At 35.9% G+C, this 24,273-nt stretch overlaps 1 protein-coding gene across 9 annotated transcripts in view; it reads right to left on the bottom strand.

The window, feature by feature from the left end:
* DGKB (diacylglycerol kinase, beta 90kDa) overlaps positions 1 to 24,273 on the bottom strand; it is a 467,667-nt gene that overhangs the window by 279,594 nt on the left and 163,800 nt on the right. For 5 of the 9 annotated variants that reach the window (XM_014937895.1, XM_014937893.1, XM_014937903.1 and 2 more), the window contains exons 3-4: positions 8,486 to 8,562; positions 5,008 to 5,028 (exon numbers count right to left, since the gene is read on the bottom strand). In XM_014937895.1, coding sequence (XP_014793381.1) covers positions 5,008 to 5,028; positions 8,486 to 8,562 — 98 coding nt within the window. Of the gene's footprint in view, positions 1 to 2,970; positions 2,992 to 5,007; positions 5,029 to 8,485; positions 8,563 to 24,273 lie in introns of all 9 variants that reach the window. The other 4 variants (XM_014937897.1, XM_014937901.1, XM_014937902.1 and 1 more) reach the window with 2 other exon arrangements.

Raw genomic sequence — 24,273 nt, 5'->3', positions numbered from 1 at the left:
GATGTTAAGCCATCTTAGTAGTTGAGTATTATGAAATCTATCACCCATGACTACTGAAATGAAAAGTTTTAACTCATAATTTTGCATAAACATTGCACCATCACATGTACGCTTCAGTTGAAATGCATCAATTTTAAACATTCATTAATGGCAATGTAAAGCTCAGGAAATATACAAAATGTATCCTTTCTAAATTATTTTATTTCTATGTTTACTTCACTTTAAGAAAAGGAAAACTTAGCTGGTATTTCAAATTGATACAAGAATACAAGGACAGCATTTTTCATACTTTATAACTCAGTACCATAATTGATACCATATTTCTACCATTTTCACACTGTTAGAGGAGCTGAAATGCTGTCAGAGTAGTCTGTCATTCTTCAAATAAAATATGTTAAAAATAAAACAGACATCAGTGTGACCGTCCACTTTTGTTTGTTTGTTTTCCTGTAAAAATGGCGTTGCTTTAAGCAGCATATTCTTTGAAACAGAATGGTCCCTCTGGTCTGCATATCAAGACAGCTTAAAATTCTCTATCAACTTCTATCTAAATATTGAACTTTTTATTTTAAATACTTTGAAACAGTATCTAGTGCACATTAGAACTGGAAAACAGTCCATGTTAGCCATTTAACAAATTATGAGAATAAATCAGGTAACATATAAATGAAAGCATTATGAAGTTCATAAAGATAAAACACAAGGTACTGTGCAATGCAAAATGTAGACAAAAAAGGGGAAAAAAATGGGATTTTAAGGCAGAAAGGGGAAGGATCAGAAGGGAAGGAGGACATCAAGGAGGGAGAGATGTTAGCACAGACAGGAAAGGAGACAGAGGGACCATAAAAGATCATCAAAAATCATAGAATCATAGAAGAATTGAGGGACCATAAAAGATCATCAAAAATCATAAAATCATTGAATTGTATAGGTTGGAAGGGACCTTCAAGATCATCTAGTCCCAAACAGTTTTGAAGCAGAAATTGACTACGGGAAACAATTTACACCTTGGTGCCCTCAACACTTCCCACAGAAAGCAGGCTCACATCCATACTGCCAGCATCTCTGCCTGGCAGGATTCCCAGCTCTCTAGGGATCCAGGAAGCTGTTTCCCTAGGAATTCTGCCCAGAGCACCAAAAAAACACTGAGTGCCCAGTGTCTGAAGGGCAGAGTTTTATGCTGGTGATACAAGTTACTAAATTTTTTTGTTTTGTTGCTAGAAAGACACAACATCCTTTCTTCGTCTGCAGTTACTTACATGTGAGAGACAGGCTTCTCCTACCTAATAGATACATTATAATTCTCCACATCGTACTTACCCTTCTGTAAATTAGTTCCAATTTGAGTTCACTTTGTCCCATCATTTAGTTAAAAGTAGAAAGATGTGGTTTCTGCCGTACCTTTTTATACAAAATTAAATCTTCATATCTGTAGTAGTAATACTTCATTTTGTATGTTATAATAATATCATAATCCTTACTGTAAATTAGTATCTTCTGTCAGATCAAAGCATGTAGCCAAGGGAAATGGAACAAAAATCCTTCTTTCAATCCATATTTCTGTGTGCTTGGAATTTTAACTAATTTTCCACTCATGTCAACGGGTCTAAGACGCTACTTTTTCTTACAAGTCTTGTCTTGTTCTCAGACCACCATGGCCACGGGAATACTATTAGAGTGTCCCAGTAATCTATTTCTCTTCTTCATGACCAAACCACAATGATGCTTTGCAATCATCTTGTGATCAACTACCACACACAGCAATTTATCTAACAACAGCGCTAATCCCAGGAGACACCACCATGTACTCTGCACTGGTGTCTTTCATCCATTGCCATTTACTGTTGTCCATTGTCATATTTTTCCAGTATAATATTAATAATAATCCAAATAAGATTTTTCTCCATGTTAGCAACAACTTCCAGATTTCCTTTAGTGAGTAGATTCTATCAATATTCATTTACTACTTTTGACACGGTTATTAGCAAAAATACTAATGAGATTAGTCTCAAGACTGGATCTAGATACACTGTTTTAACCTGAATACCTTCTCTCTCAGGACCCATTGCACCTTACTAAAAAAAGTTATGTTGCTCATCTGAAGGAAACTGAGCCCTTTTGTGAATGGGGAGCCCTGGTCTCGGTAACACATCTCTAAAAACTCAACTGGCCTTTGACCCCAGAAAGTGTGGAGTTCCTATAAAACTAATCCTTTCAGCCTCTTGACTTTTTCATTATTCTCATGTTCTGGCTGCCTCTTCCCAGAACAGCAAAGCGGGGGCTTTTTAACTCCTCTGCTACAAAGGAAGAATAACTAGGTCATTTTAAAAAAAAATAGTTCATTTGATTAGTCCTTCTTCCATAGCTTTTTTTTTTTTTTTTCCACTGCATTTTGATGCCTGGTTTTAAGCTACTGAAGCTTCTCAGGAGTAGAGTCTTGGGTGCATGATCAGCTTTTTAACCATTTCTCTTTAATTTGCTGTAGAGTCACTATCGCTTAAAGCATACTATAAGCCTTATTCAAATTAAAAATTCTGCAGTTTTAAGCCTGCTGTATATAAATGGCATTATATGGTTACAGAAACAGTATTTAAGATTTTTTCTGAGAGGTGTCATTGTCATTTCAGAATAATACAAACCATTATGAGATCTCACTAGTAAGCAGAAATTTCTGTGACAAGTATGGAACAAGTTAATTACTTGCTCTTAACTATTTTTTCACATTCCTCTGAATTAATGTTAGCAAAATTATGTACTGTGAATGACAAAAATGAAATTCACCTAGTGACAAAATCTGCCAGCAGAAAGAGAGCGCACTTTGCTCTCAGCTTTAAATATTTGTCTATTATCTGACAGAATAGCCACATGCAACATTAATTATTAAGTGTCATCTCAGTGGAAAGCTACGAAATAAAAGATACTGCTCCTTTGCATAACAAAAGCAAAAGAAATCAAATTATGATTACTTACTTGATTAAGTATATCTTGTTTCTGTAATGCATGCAAGGAAAGAAAGAACATACATATATTAGTGCAGTGTCGTTAACACTCAGGCTGTGCTTTTATAATAGAACTATTTTTGTTGAAAGGTTAGTGATGTAGATGGACAGGTTTAAGACATTCGATAGAATATCCCATTTTCTTGCATATGTCAAGAAAATGGTTCTAAGTCAGCATTCTAGTCTTGATTAGAGTGCAAGCAATTTGTTTTTAACCATGCAATGACAGATAACCAAGGAAAAAAAAAGTAAATAAATGTTTTCCTTTCATCCCCGTATATACTTTAAAAAAAAACCAAAACAAAACAAAACCAAAACCGTAAAAATTTACTTGTTGCAAAGAACAGTTGTTAACAAAACAACTTAATCAGAAGTGAATACAATGAAAAATTCCATAAATACATTAACAACAAAAGGAGGGCTAAGGACTATCTCCATCCTTTATTGGATATGGGGCAGAAACATAGTGACAAAGGATGAAGAAAAGGCTGAGGCATTTAACATCTTTGTCTCAGTCTTTACCAGTAAGACCAGTTGTTCTCAGGGCACTCAGCCCCCTGAGCTGAAAGACAGAAATAGGGAGCAGAACGAAGCCCTCCATAATACATGGGGAAATGGTTAGCTACACCATGTAGACACACAAAAATCTATAGGGCAGGATGGGATCCACCCAAGGGTACTGAGGGAACTTGTGAAGTGCTCACCAAGCTACTTTCCATAATTTATCAGCAGTCCTGGCTAACCTGGAAAGTCCCCGTTGTCTGGAGGTGAACTAATATGATACCCATAGATCCAGGGAACTATGGACATGTCAGTCTGACCTCAGTGCTGCAGGAAGTTGTGGAGCAGACCATCTTCAGATCCATCATATGGCATGTACAGGACAACCAGGCAATTAGGCCCGGTCAGCATGGGTTTATGAAAGGCAGGTCCTGCTTCACTAACCTGAGATGACTAGGTGAGCTGCTTAGTGGATGAGGGAAGGCTGTGGATGTTGTTTACCTGGACTTTAGTAAAGCCACAGCATTCTCCTGGAGAAACTGGCTGCTTATGGCTTGGATGGGTGTACTCTTTGTTGGGTAAAAAAATGGTTGGATGGCTGGACCCAAAGAGTTGTGATGAATGGTGTTAAATCCAGTTGACAAGAAATTTTGGTGCACTCCAACAGATCCCTCAAAAAGGATGACAACACTAGGACTACACGCACACAATGATGTGTTTAGATACAGTCTTCATCTGCTTTCCTAATTCTTGCTAGACTATTCAGTGCTTCTCTCAAAGTGAAATGGCTGAAATTAATTAATTTAAATAAATCTCAAATGATAAAAAGACTATTTATAAACTGCAGCTTTCCAGAAGGCTGATCTTAACTTGTCTGCGTATCTTACATCAGGTATAAAAATCTTTTTTTTTTTTTTTTCCACTGCATTTTGATGCCTGGTTTTAAGCTACTGAAGCTTCTCAGGAGTAGAGTCTTGGGTGCATGATCAGCTTTTTAACCATTTCTCTTTAATTTGCTGTAGAGTCACTATCGCTTAAAGCATACTATAAGCCTTATTCAAATTAAAAATTCTGCAGTTTTAAGCCTGCTGTATATAAATGGCATTATATGGTTACAGAAACAGTATTTAAGATTTTTTCTGAGAGGTGTCATTGTCATTTCAGAATAATACAAACCATTATGAGATCTCACTAGTAAGCAGAAATTTCTGTGACAAGTATGGAACAAGTTAATTACTTGCTCTTAACTATTTTTTCACATTCCTCTGAATTAATGTTAGCAAAATTATGTACTGTGAATGACAAAAATGAAATTCACCTAGTGACAAAATCTGCCAGCAGAAAGAGAGCGCACTTTGCTCTCAGCTTTAAATATTTGTCTATTATCTGACAGAATAGCCACATGCAACATTAATTATTAAGTGTCATCTCAGTGGAAAGCTACGAAATAAAAGATACTGCTCCTTTGCATAACAAAAGCAAAAGAAATCAAATTATGATTACTTACTTGATTAAGTATATCTTGTTTCTGTAATGCATGCAAGGAAAGAAAGAACATACATATATTAGTGCAGTGTCGTTAACACTCAGGCTGTGCTTTTATAATAGAACTATTTTTGTTGAAAGGTTAGTGATGTAGATGGACAGGTTTAAGACATTCGATAGAATATCCCATTTTCTTGCATATGTCAAGAAAATGGTTCTAAGTCAGCATTCTAGTCTTGATTAGAGTGCAAGCAATTTGTTTTTAACCATGCAATGACAGATAACCAAGGAAAAAAAAAGTAAATAAATGTTTTCCTTTCATCCCCGTATATACTTTAAAAAAAAACCAAAACAAAACAAAACCAAAACCGTAAAAATTTACTTGTTGCAAAGAACAGTTGTTAACAAAACAACTTAATCAGAAGTGAATACAATGAAAAATTCCATAAATACATTAACAACAAAAGGAGGGCTAAGGACTATCTCCATCCTTTATTGGATATGGGGCAGAAACATAGTGACAAAGGATGAAGAAAAGGCTGAGGCATTTAACATCTTTGTCTCAGTCTTTACCAGTAAGACCAGTTGTTCTCAGGGCACTCAGCCCCCTGAGCTGAAAGACAGAAATAGGGAGCAGAACGAAGCCCTCCATAATACATGGGGAAATGGTTAGCTACACCATGTAGACACACAAAAATCTATAGGGCAGGATGGGATCCACCCAAGGGTACTGAGGGAACTTGTGAAGTGCTCACCAAGCTACTTTCCATAATTTATCAGCAGTCCTGGCTAACCTGGAAAGTCCCCGTTGTCTGGAGGTGAACTAATATGATACCCATAGATCCAGGGAACTATGGACATGTCAGTCTGACCTCAGTGCTGCAGGAAGTTGTGGAGCAGACCATCTTCAGATCCATCATATGGCATGTACAGGACAACCAGGCAATTAGGCCCGGTCAGCATGGGTTTATGAAAGGCAGGTCCTGCTTCACTAACCTGAGATGACTAGGTGAGCTGCTTAGTGGATGAGGGAAGGCTGTGGATGTTGTTTACCTGGACTTTAGTAAAGCCACAGCATTCTCCTGGAGAAACTGGCTGCTTATGGCTTGGATGGGTGTACTCTTTGTTGGGTAAAAAAATGGTTGGATGGCTGGACCCAAAGAGTTGTGATGAATGGTGTTAAATCCAGTTGACAAGAAATTTTGGTGCACTCCAACAGATCCCTCAAAAAGGATGACAACACTAGGACTACACGCACACAATGATGTGTTTAGATACAGTCTTCATCTGCTTTCCTAATTCTTGCTAGACTATTCAGTGCTTCTCTCAAAGTGAAATGGCTGAAATTAATTAATTTAAATAAATCTCAAATGATAAAAAGACTATTTATAAACTGCAGCTTTCCAGAAGGCTGATCTTAACTTGTCTGCGTATCTTACATCAGGTATAAAAATCTATTCTTAATTACATATTTGACACTGACTTAGAGAAGGAGGTGGAAGGGCAGAGGTTCAGTAGCATTTGTAGAAGTTTTAGTCATCTCACTTACATTGAAAGCAGAGAGTAAAAGCTCCATAAATAAACTCCCAATACTGCATATCTTCTGATAATCAGATGCATCATTTCCACTAAGCCCCAAAACCACTCACTCGACAAGATATAACATAATGGAAAAACAAACCAGATGACTTCAGGTAACAAGCTTTGAATACCAATAGCTTTTCTTTTGCTGTTTGCGCCCCATTAAATCAGCTTGTGATAAAAAACTACAATATAGAAGCAATGGAGTAGAATAAATTCCTGAACCCTTAAGCAGGGAGAAGCTCAAAACAGGAAAGCATTTTCTTAAGTAGATAAATATATCACACTGCTAAATCTGCCATAAGTTCTATGCTTTTACTGGTAAGAAACTGACACCACCTTTGGTAGAATATTGACAAAGCTTGGAAAATACTTGGAGTACGTATGAGACACCGATCTAGGAAATAAGAGCTAAAATGGAAACATAATGGCATCCTCTACAAAACACAGCAACAAAACTGTAATGTCTATAATGTGGAAGTGAAAACCACACTATGACTGATTTCAGCTGGAGTGACTTTGTTAAAAGAGACTAATTTCACAATTTTAAGTACTGCTTTGTTTATACACAAACATCAATAGTTTGACCATGTGTTACCTACAGGCAACATGTTATTTTAATATGCATAAAAGGCACAATTAATTTGTACCTTAAAAGGTTACACTTCACAAAACTGAAAACAATGGATGATGACTGAAAATAAGTAGAGAATTTCAAGAAAAAAATAGAACAATAAATTAAGAGCATTTTATCACACACTAAGAGTACAAAGAAAACTGCAGAAGTTAAAAGCAAAATAAAACACCAAAAATAGCAAGCACTGAGTTTGTAAATCAACAGTTCATACTTTTCTAAAAAAAAAAAATAAATCAAAAACTTGTCTAGATTCTAAGAAAAATCAGTTAGGAGAGGTCTTACAGCCTGTGTTACACTGGAGAATAAATTAGATGATCAAAGCATTCCCATCCTTTTATAATCTATGATTCTATTTAAATAAAATAATGGACATTTCACATTACAGCTTACAAAATCAACTTATAATATTTTCCAGAGAAACTGACTAAAATGACCAACTTTATCCTTTGCAAAGTTCAAAGTGGCAAATAACTTTTCAATACTTAATGAGTTGCAACCACCTTACTTGACAATAATTCTTGTCTTTTACATCCTGAAATGTAAGATGAAGTAATTTTCATAATGGTTAGCACATTTTTCTATTTTGAATTCCACCTAATGCAAGTAGAGTTAGAAACATTACTATTAGAAACATTACTGAAACAGGTTTTTATTTAGCTCCACTTTGAATCACACTATTAGGATGTGCTAAGCAGTTAAAAATTGCAATTGAGGACAACAAAAGAAAACAATCTGCCTTTTTCTACCAGCCAACCCAGAATATTTTGTCTAGTACTGAGTCTGTATTGACAATGCAACCACACACACCTGGGTTTTTTTCAGCTGAACTCTTCCATAAAATCAGAAAAAAAATTTTCTCCTTTAAAAATGGGGATCCCGCCACCAGAAAAACAGAAGAGAAACATAATTTAAAAAGAAATCTTAACTGAACAGATTTTACTTTTCCAACTTTTGAAATTATGCTTAGTATTTCCAATTGTTAAAAAGAATTGGGAAGCACATTAACCTTATCGTAAGGGTGGGGGGGTTCCTTCTGTCTGTTTGTTTAAATCTTAGAAAAGAAAATGTGGTTTTATATATATTAGTAAGCAGGTCTATCTAATACAAAGTTTTTAAACTTCTAGTTCTTCAAATTACTCATACTTGTTTTTCAAAGAGTTTCAAATACCCCAAAGAGCTGATTTTAAAATAACCTTCTATTTCAAATGCTTAGATTTGCTACAATATTTGTAAATATTTCTCATCTCCATTTCTGACCATTGGAAGAAAGAAGAAGAATTACCCCTTCAGGATTATATTTTGCTAACACACCACTGCCATGGAACTCTTCTAAGACATCTTTAATTTTCTTGGTGGAATCTGTATGAAGAATAAAGAGAGAAAAAAATAAAATACAGAAAACCGATTAATATAATACAATTTATAATTCAAGAAACAACAACCAAACTGCTAATAGCTTTTCTCAATGCACATTAATTTTCTCTAGCTGCATGAGAGCTGTGGGCACAAAGAAAATGAGAACATACTATACCCTCTCACCAAATACTGTAAAAATCATCCAGTAAACACAAAATGCTCAGAAACAAACCCTCTGACCTGATGTTTAAACCATTGTTAAGTAGTGTATTTCTGAAAGAGTTGTTGGCAAGGATTATTTCAAGTCACTTTTCTTGTCCTTGAAACGTGAGTAATCTACAGAACACGGTCATTCCCAACAGCAATACTAAATCTCCTCTGGCGCAGCTGCCAGTGAGTAGAGGAACTGTCAGAGGAGCCAGACAATATCAAGATAAAGGGGGAACTTGAAGAAAAAAAAATAATCACGTCACAGAAAACAAATGTTGCTATCGAAACCTCAATTTTTACAGACCTCCAAGATATTCTAACCACTGTCAGCTACAGTAACTTCAGGACAGCTTTGGTCTAACAGAATTCTGCAAAATCCCTGCAGTTCAGAAGCACAAAGGTCTAACTTTTCCAATTCGCTTTTATTTTTCTATGTGCAGAACAACAGTTATTTCAATGTGGTGACTACGTAAAACCCTTAAACTCATATTCACTTGGAATACATCATACACATAACCATCTTTTCCACCTTAAATATCTCAGCAATACAACAAAAATAATTGTAACCCAATTTTTCCTTTAAAATGCAATAGTTGAGTGCATAATGGTCAAATGTGCATAATGGCCACAACACTGAAGTAAACCAAGAACTAGTAATGAGTAGCAGACAGATGCATTACAGAAGAAAACAGGTAAACTTAATGGCTGCATATTTATCATATTTATTTCTACAACAAAACCTGGAAGGAAAGGACAAAAGCAAAGAATGCACCAAAAACAGGACTATCACATTTAAAATTACAAACATTAGGACCTAGTCTTACTGATTTTTTTAATTATATCAACAAAACATAACATTGCAGTAGTTCTTACAAGCTAAAGAAATTCAGCACCTTAAACCTGACTCAAAAACATACATTTAGTAAATTCTGTGACCTGGAAGGAGAAAATGTAGTTACAAACTATTTGAAAAATAGCTTTATAACAGTTCATAACACCTATGAACAGGACACAAAATTCAGTTTTAAGAGGTGCTGGAGGAGTTTTGTTTTGTTTGCTTGTTTGTTTTTTCTCCACACACCCATACACAGTTTAGATTGTAGTAAGAATGGCTTTTACCAATGTTCGTAATTCTTTTCTTAAATGAAAACACTTGAAACTATGTGTGGACTCCATAATACAGTTTATTTTCACTAATCAGATGCATTTCAATGTCAACTGTAAGGAACGGAGTTTAGGTGCTCTCATGGGCAGTCACAGCAAATATTTACTCTATAAAGCCATTTAAAGTCTTATTGTTGTGTCATTTGAAATTCAGTAAATAATGACAACTACGGGAAAAAGTCAAAAAACTATGAAAAAGAATAAATCAATATGTTAAGAAATAAATTTTATTAAGAATTGTAATTAGAAACAGATGGATTAGATATTTACTGATTAGGACAAGTACACAAATTAATGACCAACAAAAATTTCTCTTTTACTTGGTCTCTATTATTTCAATATGTTTCTCAATAGTCATATACAAAGTTGTATATAAAAATCATTGCATCTTATGACAATGAAGTCAGTAACTATGAAAGCAGCAGTGTGAGATGAGCAGACGTATGACAGAGGTGAGTGATCCTCATTCTAAAAAAGGATTTTTCTGAACTCTGGAGGAAAGAGGTTAAACACACATCAAACAGAAAGACAGCAAGGTCTCCTCACAAACCTTTTATTATCCAAAGAAAATAATAAATAAGTAAATAAAATAAAACCGTCTCACTTTCTAGTAGTTCTAGAAGTGTCTAGAGGTCTTCTCCCAGCAATTACCATTGCCAGATAAAATCTATTCATTTTTAAATGAGTATTATGCCTATGAAATTGTAATTAAAATGAAAAAGCTGTGTTGTGTTACATATTAAAAACAAATTAAATCTTTTGTTCATACTTAGTCAAGTATCAATAAGATAGAAAATATTCTCTAGTCCAGCAGAACTCCAACTATTCACCTTTTTCGTGCATGAGCTTTAAGCAGTCACATCCAAAAAGCATAGTTAATTCCATGCTTGAAATAACTGTCAAGAAAAAAGGGCCTGCAGATGTAAATTCTGCTTGGATTGACCCTGCAAATCTCTTCAAGAGATTTCCACATTCTGGACAGGAGCTATATTTATTATGAGCACCATGACATACATTTCACAGCCAAGGCAGAACCATTTTTCACAATCTTTTGTTCACAGTCATTAAATCATTTTTTCAGTTCCTGTGACAACATCCAAACTAACATGAATAGAGATCTTTTAAAATGCCTGAAATGACATGTCGATGTTTTAAGTCAAACGCCAACTGACAATCTTCTGACATTCCTCAGAAAAATTAGTTCTCCTTCCTCAGCCTCTAGTAGGCAAAATAGTATTAACAACATGTTCTATTTTTAATAAGTTGACCTAAAGCGATATGAAGAGTAGGATAATTTTCAAGTTTCACTCTTACCTGAGGATCACATTAAAAAAAAAAAAGGGATAAAAAGAAAAGAATTACAAGAGGAATTGTCTTAGAAAGATTTATGCCAATAAAAATGAGAAACTCCAACGCAATGTTCTCAATTGTACTTTAAAAAAATAAAATACATGCTTTCTGTCAAAAATAGACAAAAATTTCCAGAAAATATACACAGAAGTAACTAGGAAGTTTTTCTACCTTTTTTCCTAAGTTTTAAAACTAGGAAATAATAACAATGCTATGAGTTACATTACAGTTTATTTAGTCTGATTCAAATAATCTACATAATTACTAGAAAACGGTGGTGTAAACACAAGTGTCCAAACAGAACCTGTGTTCTCAGTGTTACTAACAAGTCCAGATGTTAGGCATAGCTCAGCAACTTACCGCTTTGTGAGCTCAGTTAATTCATAAGAACCACTCATATTAAAATAAAAAATGGTCTTAAATTCCACTGAATTATTCTTATTTGTTTTTTAAATAAAGGGCAAATTCCTTATTTGGCTAAGTCTCTGTATTCCAAGCTCTCCTCGAGAGATAGTTTCTAAATACGTGTAGATCTAGCACATGGCCTGTCACTGCAGTGCTTAAATATCATCTTATCTGAAAAAGCTATAGCTGGCACAGTATGAATTTCACGTGGCTTTAAATAAAAAGTTTGTTTCATGAAACATCTCTCTATATTTTGTTCTCACAAATTTATTATTTTTATTACACACTAGTCCAGTGCTTTGGTATTCACTCAACATACGCAAGAACTTCAGTTCTCTCCTCTGCCTGCATGGATTTAAACTCTTATCATTCAACCTGTCTTCTGTTGTAATTTGGGTGGAATGCAGAAGTGTTCATTCACCTAAGGGGGTGGAAGAAAAAAAAAAGGGAAATTGTCGCCCAGGATTCGAACTTTCCTTGGATGAGGTAAGTCAGGGTTTCCCACCTCATGCTCCAGTGAGTTTGGGGCAGAACAAACAGGCTACAGTGTGGAAGACTGCTAATGGAAAAGCTATTACTCGTATGTGGAAGAAAAGTAACTGGATTCCACACAGTGCTGCAGAAATTTTAATTTAAAATAAAGACTCCAAAACAGTAGTCATAGAGATGAGACTTGGGCTAATGTGTTGTTTCAGTACAAAGGCAAAACAAAATAATGACACTGGAAATAAGAAACTTGCATGTGAAAAAGTGTTAAAGTGCCTGATTTTTCTTTAACTGTCTTTCAGTCCTAACAAAGATACTTTTTATAACTGAAGACAAATTTACATACTAACTTCAAAACTGTTGAAGATTTAGCCCACATTAAAAATTATGATTCATTTTTTAAAATGACTCAACTGTAGATAAGGAAGACTGAACACTCAGTTGAGACTAGAATTTGGTGTACCATTTCTCCCATAATCAGAAAACACAAACCAGAAGGAAACCTTGCTCAGATCACACACTTTGTCTATGTTTTCTCCCCATCCTCACAGAAAAATCCTTTAAAAGATTTTTTTCTTCAAGAAGAAAAAAAAAAGACAGACTAATAAATCAACTTATATAAAACTCAGCATAAATCAAATGCAATATACACAAAACTGTTTTACAATTTAAAGGGAAATAAGCACTAGAAAACAATGACTGGGTTATAAGTAATTCCCTTATAAATCCAGATATGTTTTTCAATCTCAGCAGAAATTCGTAATAACCTGCATACTTATTGGACTGTAACTGATTTTAACACCTACACTAAGAAGTAGAGTAATAACCACTTCCTACATTTATTTCCCTTTTGTAAACTTTATACAATATGAAAAATATCACAGGCATCCAAAGTCCAGCCACGGTCAAGTCCATAACTTATACATAGAAGCTTCATAGAGATTTTTCTTTACATCTTATTATGATTGAGGAAAAAAAAGGTGCAACCTTAAAAACATACAAATGGCTGCAGGCTCACTGGCCAAGCTGTTTTAATATAGGTCATACCTTGGTTTTGGTTTGTGACTTAAAAGTTGATACAAAGTTCACAAAAGAAACAAACATTTAAAAGTGGGACAAACACTTCTTGTAATAAGAATTTAAAACCTATTGAGGCCTGGAAAAGAGTGGCCGCACTGGGAAGGCAATCACTGTCCAGTGGTCTAAAGGAGACCTCCCCTCATTAGTTCCTACCAATGGTTTGAGTAACATGCCTTCAACTGGAGAATTTGAGTGGCTACACCCTCCAGCAAATCACATTCCAATTTAATTCTGTGATGAACAACTATGGAAAAGCTTATTAGAAACACAGAATTGGCTGATGCTGCCTAAATAAATACGGTGGTAAGTGACTTCTGCAACAGGGAATGAAGGAGGAGGAAGACGAGGGAGGTGGGAAGAGCAGCTCCTGCTGCAGAGGACAATCTTCCTCCTGACATTGGTTGCAGAGCAGTCTCTTCCACCCATCCTCCCTGCTGGGCCTGGCATCACAAGGAGGAAGATTGATCCGTTTTACCCATTGCCACTTACTTACACATACGATACTTACACAGACTATCAATGACTTTGTTGTGGAAAAAAGTAATATTGACTGCATAGGCCAACGTATCTTTAGTCCACATTAATAAAAAATATCCACCAAATCCCACTTCCCTACAGCAGATGTTCAAATGAAAAGTATAGGGCAAACAACAGGAATTTGGGGAGGAGGCGGAGGGGGAGGCTTAATTTTTGTCTGCTAGCAGGATAAGCTCTGAAAGGAAGAAATAAGTAAAGGATAAAAATGTATACTATGACTTGAGAGGAATCGTAAGTAATTCCTGTGTGTACTTAAAAGCATTCTGAGAAGAAGAACTAACTATCTCTTACGTTTTAAAATGACTACATCTAACTCACTTGGCTTCTTTTGGACTCCTTTGTCTCCCCACATTCAGAAAAATGAAGATGAAAACAGTTTGAAAGACCCTCAGAGTGGATCTCTGAGAGCAAGGTTCAGGGTGTCAGGGGGTGTCCCTGGGGCTCTCCCGGGGCAGCGGGGCCGGGCCTGGCAGCCGGGACCTGTCACACCACCACAGCCGGGAGCAGGGCAGCCCTGGGCCCAGGCGTGGGGCACCCTCCTGGGCATGGGGAAGCCCCAGGAGGTCAACCCATGGCCAGGGAGTTGGAAACCAGACCCGCTGTGGTCTTGCCAGGGCACGTCTGGCCGGCCGTGGGGGGCTGCCATGGGGTCCTGGACCATAGGCAGCATCTGGGAGCCCCAGGAGAGGCCAGGCTGGGACAGTCAGGCCCAGCAGAGCCCTCAGTGCCCAGAGGCAGCCTTCCCTCACCCTAAACTCGTGAGGTGAGAAAACCATGATATTGCAAGTCATTCTAATACTCAGCTTCAAGATGCAGTATTTGTACACGTAGTTAATACACCATACTTCAGAAACAGCTTGCCTTGAGATTGAGAAGGAGGAGATGCCTCCGGAGACCTCCCTCAGCCCATCACCCCACTTGAGCCTGAAAACTAATACAAACCTTCAGCAAAAAACTTTGTGGCTCCTTCTTTCCCCTTTCTCATTTCCTGCTTAATTTATAGCTGGATGCAATATCTGATACAGGCTGCCAGCTCATAACCTTTCCAGCTAGAATGATGATGAAACCTCTCTCTATTAAATTAAGGAAGTAACGCTATTGACAGCATATTTCACCCCAAACACTAAGCGCTAACTTTCTAGCAGTGAAGAATCAAATCAGGGTTTTTGAAATTTAGCATGTATTATTTCTAGTTTTAAGTGGAAATAGGGAAATGGCTTTATAAGTTTGAGAATATTTGTACTGGTTTTGAAATCTGCACTAAAGAATATACAATATTGTGCATATTTCCATTTTTACCAAAATTATTCTTTATAATTTTAATATGTATACTTTGAACTCATTATCTCTTTAACCTGAGCTTTAATTAGGACTTCAAAAATTACTGAATTGGAAATATGAACATACCTTATAATCTTTCATACTTATGCACTTAAACACAGTCTATATAAAGTAAGTTCTATAAGAAAACTCTATAAGGTCTACAAAAAAGTAAGCAATTTTTGCAGTTATTATAGAAACAAGTAGCTGAGACAAGAAAAACATCACAGAATTGCTCACATTTTGCATTATCTGTGTTAGAAATCTGAAATATTTTGAAACATCCCAACTAACATGGAAGTAGATACATATTAATATTTAACAGAAGTCCACAAAATAACAAATATTAAAAAATGCTAAAAGTAAAACTAAGGAATTAAAGTTTACCACGGAAACTTTTCAAGCTTCTACATATAGCCCTAAGATACTTTATTTCTACCTGACAGATTATTCTTACGCCTGATCTTTTTTTTTCTATTGGCAAACATTAGCTACCCTGTCTGATCCTTCAACATATTTACCAAAAAATAGTAGACAAGTTTCTCATATTTCCACATATACCACAAATATAAAATTGCCAAAGGGGTTATGCAATACCAAGGCATACAAAGATGTTAAAAATTCGTGGGTTTCAATTTACATTACCACTTAAATTATCACACATCATAGGAAACACAGTAACTGTGCAAAGGGAAACTGTGAAGTAGTTTAAGCAAACACATTTCACCTGTTCACCGTGAGGATGACTCAAAATTGGCACCATATTTTACCAAGGTGCCATGGCTTCTTTTGATTGCCTGACTGTATTTTATAGAGCTTGGGGGAACCTCCTCAGGTGGTGTAAGTCACCCTGTGAAGTTGGGGGTTGGTTTGTCTTCCCCTCTCCCCCCACTTCTTTATGAGCAGCCCCTTAAACCCCCTGTTTAATAGCAAGACATAATTTCAAAGCTATATCTCATTCTTCCATGTGGCACAAACAAGTCTTGAAATGGTTTTCTACTTTTCCTGAAGCAGGAAGATTTAATGGTTATTATTTTTTTTTCCATTTTGCCTTATCATGTTTCTTGCTTCCAAAGTATCGCATTCATTTTACTCTTCCTCCTACAAAGATTTAAAGGTTTATACAGTAACAGTTCTTGACATCCTATGTACTGAAACTGTAGTTCAGAGATGAAATTTTAGCTCTCTTAGCACTGAAGGTAACACTTCTTCCGACTTTCATCTTAGGCAATTTTCTTAACATATAACAATTTCTTATCTTATGAATAAGGGAATGTAACTGTTGAATCAAGGGATTATTTTTAAAACTGAAAATCCAACTCAATTTGGTTTTATTGGTCTTATGGGTTTTTGATCCATTAGGACACATCTGTCTTCCACTTCAAAACGTATTTTCTATTGAAAATAAATGTTATTTGAAAACAAAATCTGCACTTATGCAATCATGATTCTCTATTATAGTTTATCTTGGGAGCAAAGCCTTTAAAGTCAAATACTTACCTAGACCATAAAACTAAAAGAATGAGCAACACAAGTACACATTGCTTTGGATCTTAAGCTACAAATGATGAAGGTTCCTACACGTGCTGAGGATTAAAAGTTTTTAAACATTTAGTCTCAATCAAAACTATCAAAAACTCTATCAAGCACTGTAATACTGTTATTGTATACTGTTATTTTGGCTTGCTGAAAATACTCTGATGCCTGACTAGATTGTGATGTGGAGACTCCACATTGTGTAGGTATATATACACTGTATATATACAATGTTGCCAAGGCCTTGCCTTTTAGTTTGTATATACATGTACTTACACATATATGTTCAATTTGGTGAATTCAGATCAATTTTTGCAATCAGTAAGGTATTGCCTGATCTAACCTATCAAATCTCCACAGCCAGAGAAAAGGAAGAAGTCTTCTCTACATCCTATACATCTTTGGACAGCATAAGCAGATTTGGCCACTTGGGGAATTACATGGTATTTCATATTTGTTAAAATTGTGCTCCAGTTTACATAGTAAGAGATTGCCTGAAGGCTCAGGATTCAATACTCCTGATTGAAAAAAAAAAAAAAAATTAAAAAAATAATCATTATTATTGTCTATATAAAGCCCCTCCTATTCACCTTTTGCTTTGTAGAGGCTAAGTTTGTGTGTGTTGGAAGTGTTGACATTGCAACAGAAGCTCAAATTTTCCACCGTTTCTGCCAAGAATCTTGCCATAATTCCATTTTGGATACAGTCTTTGAGCATCTGTAGTATTACAGGTGTTGAGCCTGTCGAAACAGTAATATCATAGAATGTTTAAAGTTAGTCACTAAAAAAATACCAGCGGTGTTGTCCATAGGAATGAGCTGCTAAGCAGCCATCTGCCTAGGAGTCACCGCCTGCCAGCCACTGCTTAGTTACAAAGGCATGGTCTGATGCAAAGATTGTTTTTTCATTGTGGTATTTACACATTCAGCTACCTTATGAGGCTACTGAAAAAGCATACTGCTAAACGACAGAATTGAAAAATAAAACTCAAGGAAAAAAGCCTACAGACTGAGCAGTAAAAATCAAAACTCTCAATTCCAGTTCAATATTTAAGTTGGGAGAATATTGTTCTCCTAATACTCAGGAACTTGAAGTTTAATGAAATAAAGGACCGGGAAGAGGCTACAAGTCTGTCTTAATTGTGTATTAAAAAGATTTGGAGTTTTCCTATTTCCATTACTACAGCAAAGCAACTCAGTATTTATATTATACCTTCACACATTAACTAAGGCTAATATACGCTCATTTATCTTAACAATTGCCATTGCAAATCTGTTCTAGGAAGTCTGCTTTATGTTCATTTCTCTGAGAAACAAGCATGTTTCAAGTATTACTTCCATAAATTCTCTAGCTGTCGAGTTCAAAATTTTAAAAATTCTCTTTCCATCTAATCCACAGCTGCATCCAAGTTTGGTACAGTTAAACAGGTCTTTTCCAGCATTGCTATATCAAGTCTTTATTTTGTCAGCATTAAATACTTTCTCCAATTAATTAACTGCTTTATCTCAGTAATTTCTTAGGACACTTTAGGGACAATATTGACTATAACAGACAATACTTGAGAATACAGGAAAGAGGTACTATGCATGGACATGGAGGAAATGAAAGCTCATAAAATCAGTTTACGCTCCTGGAGAACTGTGTTCTCTTGATCCTTGCTTGATACATCTCAAATCCTTTCCCTTTCCCTACAAATACATTAGACCTGAACTCCAGATCCGCCTTAGTTCAAAGGGATTTAATCCTTCACCTTTCCAATTCAGTATCAAAGCTGGAATAGGGCAATTCTTTGCTCATTCCAGGACTCTAAGGAGACAGCAAGCAAGAAGAAATCTTATAATATAGTCCACTGATAAAAGCAACATTACACCCTGCTACCAGGACAATTTGTGACTTTATCAAATGACATTTCAGTATTAAAAAAGCAGTCCTTGGAGAGGGACACTCCAAGGAAGACTGCAATTTCATGGAAACTTACCTGGCAAGGTAATAGCATTATTAAGACAAGTAGCTCCCTCAAGCAAATTTAGAGAGGTCCCTAATCATTCTAAACAATATCTGCTTAACTACGTAATTTAAGTAGTTTAATGCACTTGGGTTTATTGCCCTCTACAGGCTTAGCAGCCAAAGCCCATTTGCTCTCTCAAGCTTTATTTCTTTCTCTGTTATCTCTTTCTGGAATTCCCTATTCAGCTAATAAAACAAACAAAAATAATATACAAACTATCAGCCATCTTTGTTCTAGTCCCTCAGGAATATCTTTAATCCTAAAATTATCCTACAGTCAGTTTTCCACGGTTTTATCACATCAATCTGTTCTTCATTTATATTTTCCTACTACTCACTTTTTCTGCAATGTTATTCCCCAGAATGGATGTTTGCTCTTTTGCGTGCTACCCACCAATTAACAGTTTTTGAGTGATGGATATCTGTACACAGGCATCAGTGTGTCCAGCCCTATAAGCTTACCTCCTTGTCTTGGAAAGAATCATCATGTTTTAATTTAGGAAATTTTTTAATTTAGGAAAATGCAAAATGGATTGCTTTCAGCAAATCTGAATCACAGGGGAGACAGACCTTTACTCAAAGGGAATTGTCTGGAGAAAGGAATAAGAAGTACTACAGAGCTAGACTGATTTTTGTCTTAAAACGCTGATGATGGACTGTTGGATAAATATACTAGAATGAGTGATCAAAGATGTAATTATGAAGGCATCACGTGAAAAGGATGGAAGCCAAGTGACTCATGCTCACTAAACAAGTTTAGTCACTGAGTGTACAGAAAAAAGATATACACGATGACATCATGAAATAAACCTTCCACCCAACAAAGCAACAACCCTATTAAATAAACTGGGGAAAACGCAGCCTGTAGTACAAATGCATATAGTTTAACTGAGTGAAGAGTAAAACAAAATTCTATGAATTCTGAATATGTACACAGTACGAGTGCTTCTTATCTACAAGAATACCTAGAACTATGCCAAATAAGATAAAGGACTTGTTAAATAAATACAAGCCTTTCAGAGTTAAGATTATTACTGATATTTCCAAGACAGTAAATAATCGTAATTGCATTTCTAACATTCACAAAGGTTTTGTTGGGTTTTTTTAGCCATCAGTTAGTGTCTTTGCTTTGAATAATATCTCATAATATGCTTGCATCGATAAAAATCCACCGAAAATAGAAAGCCATGGAGGTTGCTATAATGATGAATGAAAGACTTTAAGATTTTTATCATGGCCAAGTAGGATGGGAATCTTTAAAATAAAACATGGAAGTCTCTGTCTTTCCCTTAACAACACGGTACCGCAGATTCCATTTACAGCAGTAACTGTTGCTGTCATCATCCTTGAACCAGTTACCTTAGAGACTTTACTAGAGGAAAAACTCAGCACACCAGTTCCAGCATCTTCTCTCATTACCCTTCCAGTTCTCAAAAAATCCCCTATATTAAGGTTAGAAGAATATAATCTTTTCACAGTTCAAATGACAGTGCAAAGCGAATCAAGTCTTTTCCACCTTTGAATTTTTCAGAACAAAATCTTAAAAGCAACAACTGAAAAAATTTGGTGACAACAGACAAGCAACTGGATCTTTCATAAGAACACGTTCCTGCTGCCTATCTTCCACGCCTGTTAATCATTTGGCTTTCTCACCTCAATGAAAACTAAGCAGATCTTTCTAAATGAACTGGAAAGCTTTTTTTTTTTCTTCAGCCTACAGGTCATTACCAAATATATTGAAAATGTCTCTACCAAGGGAAGCTTTTGTCTACGTGGAAGTCAAAAGTTGCAACTGTGGCTCCTTTATGCATACCCAAATGACTGGGTGTAGAAATAAAAGTACAGTTGCATCAGCAGAGACCTCAGTTTCACAGATTTGAAAAGTACACTGACATCCTCTGTGCCAAAAATTTACTCTTGAGGTATCAAAACTAGCTAAAATAAGCCAGTTCCTTTAAAGCTGTGCGAGACAATCACAATTTGGCTGTAATGTAATGAGCATATCCAAGTTAATTTTACTTCCGCTTACTTATATCAGCAAACTTTTAGTATCTTTCTCCTCTACAGCAACATGCTGTATGCTATGATACATCTACTATAAAATGGCACAATACGTATAGAAAGATATTAAAAAGCATGTATTGACATAAATCCATATAATGGATTTATTCCATTACAGGTTAGTACCCACTATGGGTAGTTACTGTAACAACAATACTGATTAAATCACTAAATTTTATAATGTAATGTTGTCATTTGCTGTCATTATGGTCAGAATATTTTTTTGCAATTTATGGCAAGCTCACCAAGAATTTCGTCACCAAAATCTGTTTCTAAACCACAAATGAGTTCCCCACCTTTGGTTAGGTCTTTCCTTAAATCATCCCTGCCACAAATCCTGCCAAGAATCAATAACCTTTGGAGCAAGAATCATTTACCTTTCTAATCCCTAATATTACAGTTTAGGGGAAAAAATTAGGAAGGAGATAAACAAAGCAATTTACTAAAACATTTTTTCTGCCAACTATGCTTCAAACTACAAATATATGCCCCTAAACTAAACTCAATGTGTATTTAGAAGAAAGAGATAAATGTTTATTCACTGTAAGCTTAATATAAACTGACGCTTATTGAAATGATTTATGAACATGTAGCCCTATAATACAAATATTATAACAACATTAAGCTATTTAACCTAGTAGCAAAACACCAGTAACGTGACACTGGCATTTATCAACTTAATGTCACCATGGACAAAAGACAACATAACACTAATGAACTAACAACACTCCCAGGATTGAAATTTATATCCCTTCCTAATCCATCTGCTTTTACCTCAGTATGCTCACACAGGACAGGTTTGTTTATTTAATTTTACATTGTTCAGTTAGGAAGATTAACAATTATACTGTCCAGAGTACCTAAGATCAAGGCAATTTCAGCAAAGATGATCTGACAGAGGAAAAGCAAGCAGAGAAGAGACATGAGAAGGAAAGAAGGGTGAAGAGTTACCCACCAAAAAGGATAAAGAGAAGACGAAGAAAAGATGGGGAGAAGGAAAGATAGGGAGAGACTTCAAAAATAGCAAGACAAAACAGAAGAGGAAAGAAAAGTTGATTCTTCTGATCCTCTTCCCTTCTTTCACCTTTCTTTTCTTCTGCTCCCTCATACCGTTTTTTCCAAGTTGTAACTAGCATAGCCTAAAGAGAAAAAGCTCTCAGAAATGCTATATCTATCTCTTACAAAGACCTTAAAGAATCTAAAAGTATGATCCCATCATTTTCCAAGTTTCCAGAGACTTTAACTTTCTGATGATTTAAAAGGATTATTTCCTTTTCAGAATAAAGATGTTCCATCAAATGTTCTCTACATGAGGAAAAAAAACCTCCACCACGTTACAAGTTAATATTCAAGCATTCAAAAATAGGAAATTCTAGCTGCAAGCAGAACCTTAGCTTTTCCCAAATTTTGGTATTCATCCTTAACTTGCAGCTGAACATTCTGAATGTTCTATAAGTCTGGTTAGTTAAAGTATTTAAATGTAGTGATATGTGAATAAAATAGTTTAAAAGTAAAGAAAAAGAGGTGAGAGGATGACTGGAAATAAATTCACTTAAAAATCTGGGGAACCGACTAGCTGAGAGGGAGCTACATTCCAATTCCATTCAGAAGGCCTGGAGCCACCCAGGCCTGCAGTAAGTGCAATACACAGCAGACAATACCTTACAAAAAGATCTAAGACATTTTATCTCAAGAACAGGTAAACCCTAATGTCTATGGGGATAAGCTGAGGGTGTGGCTTTCCTCAAGCAATGGTACTGTGCTTTATTAGAGCCTATCATATGTTCCAAATACCATTGTACAGAAACACATGAAACAACTGTAAAACCAGAACTTACAGAATGCTACTTAGCAGGTAACATGCTTCCCTAACAAATGCAATTAGCAATAAATATAGACTATGTCATTTTTACTCAGCTTTTAGAATGATCCAAGCTGAGCTGTTCCACTCCTCCTGCAGCCCCGTCCCCCACATGTTCCTGTTTATTCGCTTTCAAGGTAAATTCTCTTAGAAGGTAAATTTTTAAGCTTGGATGAGGCCTCTGATTAAGCATATAAGAAAACTATAAACAGAGTCACGCTCATGTTTCTCGCAGAGGAGTTACTTGATTTTGTTCTAATGCTCTTCTAACGTTGTGTGCACTCAGTAAAATAAAGCTTAGCCCAGACTGTGCATTAGAAAAAGCCACGGACAATAAATGACTTACTAGCTTTCAATATATATGAGATCATGGCTTCGAGATAAGTCATATAATAAAGACTCAGTCTCCTGAAAGTAGTGACGCACAATCCTCTGCACCATTAAGAAATATGCCAGACCCTTGTCAGAGTATCTCAAGCTTAGTGTCACTCACAGAGAGCAAACCAGAGAATATATTCATTCATATCACACTGAAATAAAGACTCTATGATTTACACCCCTTTTTTATGTCTTCTAACAAACTCTAAATCTGAAAAAAGCCCCACCACCCCACCCAAGATAAGATATGAATATAAATAAAATGGCTAGACAAGAGCATAACTTATACAACAAATTTTTTTAAGCTGCCTTCAGAAATCAGATCACCCAAATCAAAATCCTGAGGCAATACAGAAATGCCTCTTTAATGATTTTATTTATATTTAAATGTTACATTTAATATAAGACTGTGCAAACTACTTTGATTTTTTTCCCCATCAAAACAATCTGATAAAATTTTTTAGCAGAAATTTCCTGTTAAAAAGAAAACCAAATCCTTCAGTAGACTCATGGACTCATAGAATCATTTGGGTTGGGAGGAACCTTTAAAGATCATCCAGTTTCAAGCCCCTGCCATGGGCAGGGACACCTCCCACTAGACCAGGTTGCCCAAAGCCTCCTCCAACCTGTTCTTAAACACTTTCAGGGAAGAGGCATCCACAACTAGTAGGTTGTGGATAAACCAAATAGTCATATTCTTTGACAATCAGGTTTCACTTTACTCTTTTTTCCCCCCAAGTAAAATATTGAAATATCTAATTCTGTAAGCATCCAAATGTTTGAAAAGGAACACCGCAATGTTTTGTTTCAAAAGAATTTGTTGTTCTTTGTGCCCACAAATGGCACCATTATGTAAAGATACTCTGATTAGCTTGAATAAGGCACTGGAGGAATTCTAGAGCTCTTGAAATAAACTGAAAATAGACTCCAGCTGTGCTGCTGCACCACTTTATGGCTCATTTTTAGCTTAGGAATCTTTAGACTGCACTGCAAAGTACAGCACAAGCATGTTGCTTCTCTGGGAAATTCCCAAACATGGCAACCTTTTCTTCTTGTAAGAAGATTCAAGTCAGTGCCCACGACATGGTGTCCTCGTTTGAGGTAAAACAAAACCAACTTTCTGTTCGGTAATTTTACTTCTCAGCTAGGCCTCTTCTAACTCACAGCATATTGTGCAGAAAACTGTTCATTTTTAGAGCGATAAGACCAATGTTTATAGTTCATGGAATGGTGTGCAGAGAGGCTCTTGCTTATACTTATTGCTATAACAACCAAGGTCAGCTAATTTTGTTATTTGCTCCGTTGGATGGTCAGAAACA

Source organism: Calidris pugnax, unplaced genomic scaffold (assembly GCF_001431845.1).
Source record: "Calidris pugnax isolate Ruff unplaced genomic scaffold, ASM143184v1 scaffold11, whole genome shotgun sequence".
NCBI classification, from domain to species: domain Eukaryota; kingdom Metazoa; phylum Chordata; class Aves; order Charadriiformes; family Scolopacidae; genus Calidris; species Calidris pugnax.
Note: the sequence above shows the minus strand (reverse complement) of the source record. Positions and strands in the feature narration are given on the sequence as shown.